The sequence below is a fragment of the Manis javanica genome, chromosome 7 (genome assembly GCF_040802235.1).
Source record: "Manis javanica isolate MJ-LG chromosome 7, MJ_LKY, whole genome shotgun sequence".
NCBI lineage: Eukaryota > Metazoa > Chordata > Mammalia > Pholidota > Manidae > Manis > Manis javanica.
The window spans coordinates 104,608,336-104,621,598 of NC_133162.1; the positions used below are offsets into that span (position 1 = coordinate 104,608,336).

General features: G+C 33.5%; 1 protein-coding gene across 2 annotated transcripts in view; it reads left to right on the forward strand.

Annotated features, from left to right (window-relative positions):
• ACMSD (aminocarboxymuconate semialdehyde decarboxylase) overlaps window positions 1-13,263 on the forward strand; it is an 88,191-nt gene that overhangs the window by 58,242 nt on the left and 16,686 nt on the right. Inside the window, exon 9 of one of the 2 annotated variants that reach the window (XM_037020706.2) lies at window positions 3,758-4,534. In XM_037020706.2, the coding sequence (XP_036876601.1) occupies window positions 3,758-3,829 (72 nt within the window). In that variant the 3' untranslated portion in view covers window positions 3,830-4,534. Of the gene's footprint in view, window positions 1-3,757; window positions 4,535-12,768; window positions 12,868-13,263 lie in introns of those variants that run through there. The other variant, XM_037020705.2, reaches the window with a different exon arrangement.

The window sequence follows — 13,263 nt, forward strand, 5'->3', positions numbered from 1 at the left end:
TATCCCTGGAATAAATCCCACTTGGTCATGATGCATGATACTTTTGATGTATTTTTTAATTCAGTTTGTTAATATTTTTTGAGGATTTTTGCATTTATGTTTATCAGGGATATTGGTCTAAATTTTTTTGTAGTGTCCTTGTCTGGTTTTGATATTAAAGTGATGCTGGCCTCATAGAATGATTTTAGAAGTATTCATTCCTCTTCTACTTTTTGGAATACTTTAAGGAGGATGGGTATCAGCTCTTCTTTAAATGTTTGATAGAATTCAGCTGTGAAGCCATTTCTGGACTTTTGTTTTTTCCATTTTTTTATTACCAATTTGATTTCATTACTGTAGTTGGCCTATTCATATTTTCTGTTTCTTTGTAGGTCAATCTTGGAAGGTTGTATTTTTCTAGGAATTTTCTATTTCTTGTAAATTGTCCAATTTATTGGCATATAAGGTTTCATAGAATTCTCTAATAATAATTCTTTGTAGTTCTGTGATATCTGTTGTGACTACTTCTTCATTTCTAATTTTGTTTATTTGTGTACCTTTCTTTTTTTCTTGATAAGTCTGGCTAGGGGTTATGTATTTTATTTTCTCAAAGAACCAGCTCTTGGTTTCATGGATTTTTTCTATTGTTTTATTCTTCTCTATTGTATTTGTTTCTGCTCTGATCTTTATTATGTCCCCCCCTAGTAACTATGGGTTTCATTTGTTCTTTTTCTTTTTTCTTTAATTGTGACTTTAGAATGTTTATTTGGGATTGTTCTTCTCTCTTGAGGTAGGCCTGGATTGCTATGTACTTCCATTTTAGAGCTATTTTTGTTGCATCCCATAAATTTTAGACTGTTGTATTCTTTTTCTCATTTGTCTCCATGTATTGCTTGATTTGTTTTTATTTGTTCATTGATTTATTGATTATTTAGATGTTTTTAGCCTCCATGTGTTTGTAGGCTTTCTTGTTTTCTTTGTGTAATTTACTTCTAGTTTCATGCTATTGTGATCTGAGAAGCTGCTTGATACAATTTCAATCTTGTTTATTGAGGTTCTTTTTATGGCCTAGTATGTGATCTGTTCAGGAGAACATTCCATGTACACTTGAGAAAAATGTGTATCCTGATGCTTTGGGGTGGAATGTTCTGTAGATGTCTTAAGTCCATTTGACCTAATGTGTTATTCAGTGCCTCTGTTTCCTTGTTTTCTGTCTGGTTGATCAATTGATGTGAGTGGTGTATTGAAGTCTCCCAGTATGAATGAGCTGCAGACTATTTCCCTCTTTTATTCTGCATTTGTTTCACATATTAGGTGCTCCTACTTTGGGTGCATAGATATTTATAATGGTTATATCCTCTTGCTGGACTGATCCCTTTATCATTATTTAATGATACACTCACATACTGAATTCTATCTTCTTTGTGTCTTGTTACTTTCTTTGTTTTGTAGTCAATTTTGTCTGATGTATGTAATGCTACTCCTGTTTTTCTCCTATTATTTGCATTACATATCTTTTTCCATCCCTTCACTATCAGTCTGTGCATGTCTTTCAGTCTGAAATGAGTCTCTTGTAGGCAGCATATAGATGGACTTGTTTCTTTATACATCTGCCACCCTATATCTTTTGATTGGTCCATTCAGTCCATTTACATTCAGGGTAGTTATTGATATGTATGTACTTACTGCTGTTTTATTGTTTTCTGTTTGTTTTTGTAGTTCCCTATTCTTTTTCTCCTCTTATACTCTTCTCTTGTTATTTGATGGTTTTCTTTAGTGTTATGACTCCTTCTCTCTTTTTTAATTTTGTGGGGATCTATTATAAACTTTAGGTTTGTGGATACCATAATGTTCATGGACAGTTTCCTAACTATATAACAGTCTATATAAGTTGATCACTCTATTTCAAACACAATATAAAAGTATTTTTTATTCTTCTTCCTCCATACTTTATGTATTAGATATCATTATCTACGTTTTTTGTGTATCCCTTGACTGATTTTGTAAATAGTTGATTTTACCAACTTTTGTATTAATTAATTTCATACTTGCTTGGTAAGTAATTCATCTACTACATTTACTGTGGGCTTGTTTTCACTGGTGAAAACTATTTAGGCCTAAGAATATTTCCATTTACAGAAGTCCCTATAACATATCCTGTAAGGCTGGCTTAGTGGTTAATAAATTCCTTCAGCCTTCATTTTATCTGGGAAATGTTAAATCTCTCCTTCAATTTTGAATGATAATCTTGCTGGGTAGTAGAAGATTCTTGAGATGGAAGGTCCATCTGTCAATACATTAAGTATTTCCTGCCACTCCCTTCTGGCCTATAAAGTTTCTTCTAAGAAATCTGCTAAAAGTCTGATTGGGTTTCCCTTTTAAGTAATCTTTTGTCTATCTCTGGCTGCTTTCAGTACTCTCTCCTTATCCTTAATCTTTGTCATTTTGATTATTATGTGTTTTGGTGTTGTCTTCTTGGGGTCCCTTTTGTTAGGGGCTCTCTGAGCTTCCAGGACCTGAGTGTCTATTTCCTTCTGCTGATCAGGGAAGTTTTCTTCAAGTATTTCTTCAAAGAGACTTGCTATCCCTTTGTCTCTCTCTTCTTCTGGGACCCCTATTACATGAATATTGTTTCACTTGGAATTATCACACAGCTCTATTATCATTCTTTCATTCCTAGAGATTCTTTTTCTCTCTACTCCTCAGCATCATTATGTTCCTGTTGTCTAATTTTCATCTCATTGTCTCCTCTATTATCCATTCCCTCCATTGTATATTTCATTTCAGTTATTATATTCTTCAGCTCTGAGTTCCTCTTTTTCAACTCTTCTCTTTGTTAAAATCCTCCCTGAGATTGTCAATCATTTTCTGCAGATCAGTGACTGCTACTTTGAAGGATTTATCAAGAAGATTAGTGGTTTTGTTTCATTTAGCTTTCTGGTTCTTACACTGTAGTTTTCTTTGGAAATATTCCCCTGCCTCCTCATTTTTCAGGGTTTCTGTTTCTTCTATATTATATGGATCTATTATGCTTCCTGGTCTAGAGAGTAATGGCTTTATGAAGGTGTCCTGTGGTGCCCAGAAGCTCAAGACTCTTTACTCTCTAGTGCCTGGTTACCCTTTGCAGTAGCTCCCCAGTTGCTGTTGGTGGGCTATGCAGAGGCCCACTTTTCTTTCTGAAGGTAGTGGTCTAACACAGGCTGGTATGGATGGTAGTTTGCCTCAGTCAGACCTTGCTGAGCTACCCTTTGTGAGCAGAGCAGTGGCATTTTTGCTGGGATTTTTGGTGGGGTCGCCCTCTGCCTGCCCTGCAAGTGATGGCAACACTGCTGGGCTAACAGAGTGTGTGGGGTGGTCACATGGCTCTCAGTTGGGTGTTGCCCTGGGGTGGGTTACACTCAAAGAGGAAGGAGTACTTGAAGTTGGCTCTAGCACATATCTTCCAGTTAGCTGAGAAACATGGGAAAGCCACCCTCTGCCTGCCAGCAGCAAAGTCTGATGCTGCTGGGTTGAGTATTCCAGGCTGGTAGGCAGGTGGGTATGCAGGGCAGCACCTCAGGGCTGAGCCTCCAGCAAGGCAGATGGAGCATTTGCAGGTCCCATGAGTGCCCGACCTGTTGGGCTGGGGAAGTGTCATCCACCTACCCTTTCTCCTGTGGAGATAACTCCATCAAACCCTTGCCCCTTTGGCACCGTTCCCACTGCTGGTAAATCTTTCAAACAGCCACCTTGAGCTTGGGTCTCAGTGGGACCTCCAGAGCATTCTTGTCCTCCACAGCAGCAAGAGTCTCAGCCTCCCAGAGTGCTCCATCTCTCCCTGGTGTCCAGCCCAGCGAATCCCCAAGCCTGATGCAGTGTGGACTCATGTTCTAAGAGCAGATCTCCAGGGCCAGGTTTGCAGAATTCCTGAGTGCTTATCCCCTCCCATTCCATTCCTCATTCTCCTGCTTGTGGGCTGGAATGGGGGAAGTGCTGGGGTCCTGCTTGATCTCATCTTTGCCACTTTACCCTTCTTTGTATGGTCTTCTCTTCTTCACCAGCTGTAGGTGGTCTGAAGTCTTCAGGTCATTTTCAGGTTAGTTGTATTTGCTGTAGTTGCTTCCTTGTGTGAGTTGGAAGGGGGTGTCTGTCCTGCCTTCATATTCCACCATCTTTTTTCCAGGGCCTAAGTGGGTATTTTTTCAAGTTTCCCAGGTGTTATTAATATACAGGTAGTGTCAAGAAACATTGGTTTAGAGAAAGAACCTGGAATTTAGGGTCATGATAAAGCTTAGAAATACTCTAGCTCAGTATTTTGAAACTTTGTTTTTAATGCATGGAAACCTTTGATCAAACTCTTATAATAATGTGTAAACAATTAAAACAGAGAAAATCAAAGAGCTATTCTAATTAAAGGAAGAAAATTTTTATCTAGTAGGCTTCCCCTCTCTTTCATCTCCCTTTACATTCCATTTATGCTGCTCCCCCCACCTACAGTTTCCAGGAATTCTCTGTATAATACATTTTCAAAACAATACATAGGAATAAACAAATGCCATTTGCTTATTTATGAATAGTTTTAAGCTCTAACAATATGACTCGTGCTAATATATGGGAACAGCTCATATCTTAGAGGGGAAAACAGACAAGATTAAAAGTGTATTTAAAAGAAAATATGAAGAAAATGGCCTATATCTTGAAAATAGAGAAAACTTTTCTAATGATAACTCAAAATCTAGAAACTATAAGGAAAGGATTGATAAATTTGGTTCTTAAAAATAAAACTTTTGCAAGGCAATAAAACATTGTAAACAAAGTAAGAAGTCAAATGACAAACTGAGAAAATATTTACAACATAAATCATAGAGAATTAAATTTCTAATATTTAAAGAGTTTCTAACATAGGTTAGAAAACAAACAACAATCCTAGATAAACTGGCAAAAGGCAAAAACAGTCAATTTCATGTATAATAAGAAAAATTAAAATTAAAACTACATTGAGATGCCATATTTCACTTAGACTAGCAAATGAATAATACAAGAGTTAAAGAGGGTATTTCATATTTATTGAAAAAAAAGGTCAATTCATCAGTAAGACACAATAATCATAAATATGTTCCTAATAAAAAACTTCAAATTGTTGAAACAAGATAATTATGATATCATTAAAGGGAACACAGACAAATTCATAACCATAATTAAAGACTTTAATGCCCCTCTTTCATTAATTCAGAGAACAACTATCAGTAAGGATAGCACATAAGTCAGTAACGATATAGAATACCAAAAAAGCACTATCAACCACCTTGACTTAATTGATGTTAGCAGAATTCTACTGAAAACAATTGCAAAACACATTTTTTTCTTTTTAAGGGCATATGGGACATATGGGACATTCACCAAACTAGTCTATATACTAGGGTCTTGTCAAGTCTCAATACATTTCAAAAGGCTGTAACTTATAGGGTATGTTCTATGACCAGCAGATATAGTTTAAAAAATAATGAAATATCCCAAAGTGACTCCAAATACTTTAATACTAAACCACATACTTACAAATAATCCATGGAACAGAGAAAAGAATATTAAAAATTTTTTCAAATGGATAATAATGAAAATACAACATATTAAAATTTGTGAAGTGCAACCATTGCAGTGCTTAAAAGAAAACGCATAGGTTTAAAAAAAATGCCAAGATAATAGCTACAGAGAACAGACTGGTGATTGCCAGAAGAGGGGCTCTGGGGAGAGGGCAAAATGGGTGAAGGGAGTCAAAGGCAGAAACTTCAAGTTATAAAATAAGTCTTGGGATGTAATATAGAACATAGCAACTCTAGTTAATAGTACTATATTGCATATCTGGAAGTTGCTAAGAGTAAATCTTAATAGATCTTATCACAAGAAAAAAAATGTTATAGCTATGAATGGTGACTGATGCTAACTAGACCTACTGTGGTGATCATTTGCAATAAACACAACTATCGAATTATTGTGTTGTACACCTGAAACTAATATAATGTAAGTCAACAATAACTCAATTTTTTAAATGTATAGGTTTGAATGTTTCTATAGGAAAAAAAAGGTGCAGAAACAGTAATTTATGCTCCTACTTCAAGAAACTAGAAAAGGAGATTAAATACAAAGTAAACAGGAAGAATCAAATAATAAAGATATGAGCCAAAACCAAAGAACAGAATAGGCAAATAATTTTAAAAGTTAATCAAAAGTTGTTTTTTTTTGAAGAGAGTAGTAAAACAGATAAACTCCTAGTAAGACTGATCAAGCAAAAAAAAGAGAAAACACAGATTATTAATATCAGGAATAAAAGTGGCTTTAACTACAGATCAAATAGACATTAAGAGGATATTGTGAACAATTTTATGCCACTAAATTTTACAAATTATATTAAATGGACAAATTTCTTGAAAAACAAAATTTACCAAAACTTAATTTATTAAAAACCTTTCTAAAAATAATTAAAAATAAATAAATAAATAAACCTTTCTACAAAGAGAACTCCAGGTCCAGAGAGTTTCACTAGAAAATTCTAGAATTTAAAAAATAATACCATTCCTATATACTTTTAGAAAAAGAGGGAAGGCAACAATTCCCATATCATGTTATGGAGTCAGAATAAACCTAATACCAAAACCTAACAAAGACTTTACAAGAAAACAAAATCAAGACCACTATCCTTCCAAAATCAGATGCAAAAATCCTTACAAAATATTAGCAAATCAAATTTAGCAAAACTTTTAAAGATAATACATCATTAACAAAGTTTATTCCAAAAATGGTTTGAAATTTAAAAACCAATATAATTCACTATGTTTATGGAACAGTATGATCAAATGAAGAAAAAATATTTGACAAAAATTCATTACTAATTTCTTCTAAAAAGAAACCCTCAGCAAACTAGGAATAGGAAAGAAGGTCCTCAATCTGATAAAGGGCATCATCAAAAACTTACAGCTATCACCATACATAAAGACGAAACATTAAACACTTTCTCCCTAAAATGGGGAAAGAGGAGATGATGTTCACTCTCACTCCTTGTAATCAACATTGCACTAGAGATCCTAGCCAGTACAAGAAGACAAGAAAAAGAAATAAAAGGCATATAGATAGGTGAAATAATCAAACTGTAATGACAGATGATGTGATTGTCTATGTAGAAAATTTTAAGAACCCTACAAAGTAACTACTAGAATAAGTTAATTTAGCAAGATTTCAGAACATAAGAGTAATATTTTAAAATTCAATTATATTTCCATATGTTAGCTGCAAATGGCTGTAAAATTGAAGTCTAAAACAATTCAATTTGCAATAGTGTTTAAAAAAACCTAGAGTGCTCAGAAATTAAATTTAAAAATGACATGACCTCTACATTGAAAGCTATAAAATACTGCTGAGAGCAATTTTTTAAAACCTAAATAAATGGAGATATATATAATGTTCATTGATCAAAGAATTCCTTATTGTTCATATTCAATTTTCTTTACATTAATCTATACATTCACTGTAATCCATGCTGAGTCTAAAATTTATAGGGTGATACAAAGGGCCAAGAAGCCAAAATAATCTTGTAAAAGAAAAGTAATGTTGGAGACTTGCACTAACTGATTTCAAGAGCTACATGAATCTACAGCAATCAACACAAAGTAGTATTGGCATAAGGATAAGGCAAATAAATTGAAAGAACATACCAGAGAGTATAGAATGAGCTTTGCTCTTATATGGTTAATTAATTTTTGATAAAGGTGCAAAAGCAATTTTTGAATACCACTTTTTCTCACTCTCCTGCCTTACTGGCTCTCTTTACCTCTTTTAGAGCAACCCCCCTCTGTCCTCCCATTTCTGCAACCACACCACCCCCAGTGTTGATATTCTCTATGGTGCTATCCTTAGCTTTTATCAGAAACCATGAAAGCCAGAAGGCAGTGGAAGAGATATTTAAAGCAACAAAGGGAAAAAAACCTGTAAATCAAGAACTCTAAATCCAGCAAAACTATCCTCCAAGAATGGGGAGACATGAAGAAATTCCCGAATGAACAAAAATTGAGATAATTCATTGCTACTAGACTTGTCATACAAGAAACACTAAAGGGTATCCTTCAGGCTGAAATGAAATGACATTAGATAGAGGAAAAATATCACAAGAGAAATTAGAAAATATTTAAGACAAATACAATACAAAACACAACATTACAGAACTCATGAAATGCAGTTCAAAAAGTACCTAGTGGGAAACTTATAGCTGAAAAATGTCCCTATTAAAAAATAAAAAAGATCTCAAATTAATATCTTAGGCTTCCACTTTAAAAAACTTAAAAAAACTAAACCCAAAGCAAGCATACGAAAGGAAACCAAAACTATCAGATATTTAGATATAGTAAATAAATATTAGAGAATATAAAAGAAGTAGAAAAATTTAAAAACCAATACAGCAAATCAACAAAACCAAAATTTGGTTATTTGTGATTAACAAAATATTGATTGACTAAGAAAAAAAAGGAAGATTCAAATTATTAAAGTTGGAAATGAAAGAACAGGACATTACTATAACCCTAAAGAAATAAAAAGAAATATAAGGAAAAATTATGAGCAACCATATGCTAACAAATTAGATGACTAAACGAAATGAAGAAATTCCTAGGAAGATCACAGAAACTGACTCAAGAAGCAGCAGAACATCCGAATAGACTGATAACAAAAAGTAGAGATTGAATTAGAAATTTTAAAACTTCCCACAAAACTCAGAACAAGATATCTTCACTAATGCATTCTACCAAATTTTAAAAAAAGAGTTATAGTCAATCCTTCACAAACTCTTTGAAAAAATACAAAAGACAACACTTCCTAACTTACTCTGTGAGGCCAGCATTACTGTGATATCAAGCCAAAGTAATCAGAGGAAATCAACATCCTATGAATATAAATAAACTTCCCCAGTAATAGCTATTAAACTGAATCCAACAACATATAAAAGAATTATACACCATGACCAATTGGAATTTATCCCAGGAATGTAAGGTTGTTATCAACATACAAAAACCAATACACCATATTAATAGAATAAAGGGCAAAAATGACATGATCATCTCAATAGATGCAGTAAAAGCACTCAGAAAAGACCCAAGTTTTTCATCATAAAAAACTATAGAGGGGAGACTCTGGCCAGGCCAATTAGCCAAGAAAAATAAATAAAAGGGATCCATATTGGAAAGGAAGAAGCAAAATTATTTGCAGATGACATGACATTTGAAATAGAAAATCCTAAAGAATCCACAAATAAACTATCAGGGCTAATAAGCAGATTCAGCAAGGTTGTAGGGTAAAAGATAATTACACTAAAATGAATTGTATTTCTATATTCTAGCAATTAATAATGCATAAATGAAATTGAAGAAACAATTCCATTTACAATGGCATCAAAAAGATTAAAATACCTAAGAATAATTCAACTAAAGAAGTGCAAGACCTATGGAGAATATAGGCAATGATTCTGTAACATCTTTCTATGGTGACACATAGTAACCACACTAGTTGGGGTAAGGATTTAATAATGAGTAACCGTTGAACCATTGTGATGTATGTTTGAAACCAATATAAGATTGCATATCAAAGATATTTCAATTTTTTTTGAAAGTGCAAGACCTACAAAACACTGTTGGAGAAAATTTAAGATAACCTAAATAAATGAAAAGACATCCCATGTTCAGTGATTAGAAAATCTAATATTGTTAAATGGCAATATTCTCTACATTGATCTATAGATTCAGTGCAATCCCTATAAAAAATCCAGGTCCTGTTTTTTGGGTTTTTTTGCAGAATTGACAAACTGATCCTAAAATTCATATGGTAATGCAAGGGACCCAAAATAGCCAAAATAACTTCAAACAAGAAAGTTGGAGGACCAATGCTTCCCATTTCAAAACTTTCTACACAGATACAGTAATCAAAACTGTGTGCTACTGACACAAAGACAGACATAAAGATCAATGATTTTGAACAAAGGTGCCAATAGAATTCAATGAGAAAAGAATAAGCTTAAGTGGAAGAACTGGACATCCACATGCAAAAAAACTTAGTCGTATCCCTTTCTTAATACCATATGCAAAAACAATTCTAACTGGATCAAATGCCTAAATGAAAGAAACAGAACTATAGACTCTTAAAAGAGAAACTGTAAAACTCTGTGACCTTGGAATATAAATTCTCAAACATGGAAAATAGTTCAAAGAAAAAAATAGATAAATTAGACTTCATCAAACTTTAAAACTTGCATGCTTCAAAGACACTTCAAAAGACAACCCAGAGAATGTGCTTAAGAGCCCACAGAATGGAGAAAATATTTGTAAATCACATATCTGGTTAAGTTCCTACTATTGAGAAAATATAACTGTTACAACTAGAAAAAGAAAACACATGGGTTTGAATAGACATAAAGAATCTGAATTTTCTCCAAATACCAATACCATTTTCTCCAAATGGCAAATATACACATGCAAAGATAGTCAATGGAGAAATGAAAGTCAAAACCATACTAAGACACGACTTTACACCTACTACAATGCTATAACAAAAAAGATGAACAGTAACAAGTGTTGGTGAGGATTTGGAGAAATTGGAGCCCTCATACATTCTTGGTGGGCATATGCTTCAGTCACTGTGAAAAATTTCTCAAAATGTTCAATGTGAACATACCATATGACTCAGCCATTCCATTCCTAGGTATATACCCAGAATAAATGAAAACATGTTCATCCAAAAATTTGTACACAAATGTTCAAAGCATCATCATAATAATAGCCAAAAAGAAGAAACCCAAATATGGTATCTCTATATAATGGAATATTATTTAGCCTAAAAAAAGGAATGAAGTACTGATTCAGGCTCCAATATGCAAGAAACTTGAAAACAAACTAAATGAAAGAAAGCAACATATTACATGGCTCCATTTATATGAAATGTCCAGAATAGATCATTCCAAAGACAGAGAGAATAAATCAATATTTTGGAAGGAGGAGGGAATGGGCTGTGCCTGTTGATGGGTATGTGGCTTACTTTTGGGGTGATAAAAATGCCCAGGGATTAGTGGGAATGATTATACAACTTCATGAATATACTAAAACCTACTGACCTGTACACTTTCAAAGGGTGAATTTTATGTTATGAGAATTATATCTTTTAAAAAAGGGGGGGTCTTCTACATACCCCAATCCCAGTCTTCTTCCCCAGAGACAATTAATGCTACTTTGCTGCTTGTTTTTGGGTACCATTCCTGAAATATACTGTATACATACATACATTTTTATGTCTATAGGTCCCTTGTTAAAAACAAATACAAGCTTAGCACATTGTCCTAGACTTTTTTCCCTCTTTACAATATAACTTCAAGCAAGATCATTCCTCTACAGTATAACGTCATGATTATTCCATTTCAGCATATGTGAGCATTCCTTATTCCTTTTTAATTTTGGAAATGCTAGTCTTTACTGCTACAAATAATGTTGCAATTGATTTCCTTGTATATATTTCCATTACATGTATATGACTGAGATGTATTTCTACAAGTAAAATTTCTGGTTGAAAAGATGTTTTTCTCATTTTATTTTGATAAACTACCATTATTAATTTTATGTTACTCTTTCTTACTAGACTATTAGCTTCTTGAGGACAGGGATCTTTTCTTTGGTTGACCAAAGTAATCTAAATTTTAGAAAAATGCCTGACATACTGCTTTATACATTTGCAGATGGAAAGCCTGTGTGCTTTGTTGTACATAGTGTCAAGTGGCAATTGGAAGCTCATCACTCAACAAACAATCCAGTTTATAGAGATAGGAACTATTTAGGGGTTGGTTTTGTGTTTGTTTTCACCTTTCATCCAGTTGGGTTTGTTGTTACTTTTTGACTATAGTATGGGTTTTTTTTAAAGTATTGTTAATATATATCTTATGTTCATTTGAAATGTACATCACAGTGGTTCAATAGTCCCCATGATCAACTTATATTGTGATTACAAATTATTGTGCCCTTTTATCCTTCTCCCTCTTCCCGCAGCAGCAGCCCCAACTCCTCCCCCTTGGTAACCACTAGTCACTTCTCAGTGCCAGTAAGTTTAATGCTGTTTTGTTCCTTCTGTTTTAATATTCCACAAATAAGTGAAATCATATGGTATTTGTCTTTGTCCAACTTACTTAACTGAGCATAATACCTTCTAGATCTATCTATGTTGTTGCAAATGGCACGATATCTTCTTTTTATGGCTGAACAATACTCCATGTGTATATGCACCATTCTTTATCCATTCATCTACTGATGGACAGTTAGGTTGCTTCCATATCTTGGATATTGCAAATGGTGCAGTGATAAACAGGGGTGCATATATCTTTCCAAATCAGGGATTTTGTTTTCTTCAGGTTCTAGTATTTTTGGGGGTGGGGATCAATTGCAATGTACCATCATAAGAAATACAGAATCCTTAAATTCATTTGAACACATCAGCACATTTTGTTAAATAAACACCTACTTCTATATTTGACTATTCTTTATTTCAGTTATTTTTAAGAAGAGAGGATGTGGGTTGATTTGCAACTTTAAGAAACCTAATAGTGACACCTGCTGGAGAAAATGTCAGAATAAGTTTTAATCCACTGAATCTAAAATTTGTATCAGTTTGTTTCATCTATTGATCAGGAAGAAATTTTACCAGAGAAGTGTTTGTAATAAGTAAATATTTTGTTCACAGGAGCTTCTTTGAGGTTCTATTGTTCTATAAAATTACAAATAAAAAAATTTTTTTCAGGATAAAGTACTTTTGGGAACCGATTACCCATTTCCATTAGGTGAGCTGGAACCTGGCAAGTTGATAGAGTCTATAGAAGAATTTGATGCAGAAACAAAGGTATATGCCTTTTACTTCATGTTGTTTTTCCTTAGTTTTCTTGCTCTGATTGTGGTTTGTTTCAGAGAACTTTGACACTTGACAACAAAGAACAGGAGAACCATTACATTTAATATTCCTAGAACTGCTACTCAAAATAGCTGAACTATTAAAGGGCAAAGAAAGTAAAACAAAACAAAAAAACTGAAAGTCAACCTTGTACAACTAAATTCATAAAGCCAAGAAAGAAAACTGTAATTATATTACTAATACCATATTTTTATGTTTGCACGTTAGATAAGTAAATATCTACATTTTTCCTTTAATATTTCTGCTACAAATCTACCAATCCTCAAAGCTGTAATTATCTTAGTTATTCGGATGATGAGACTAAAGTCATGACTGACAAAGACTCAA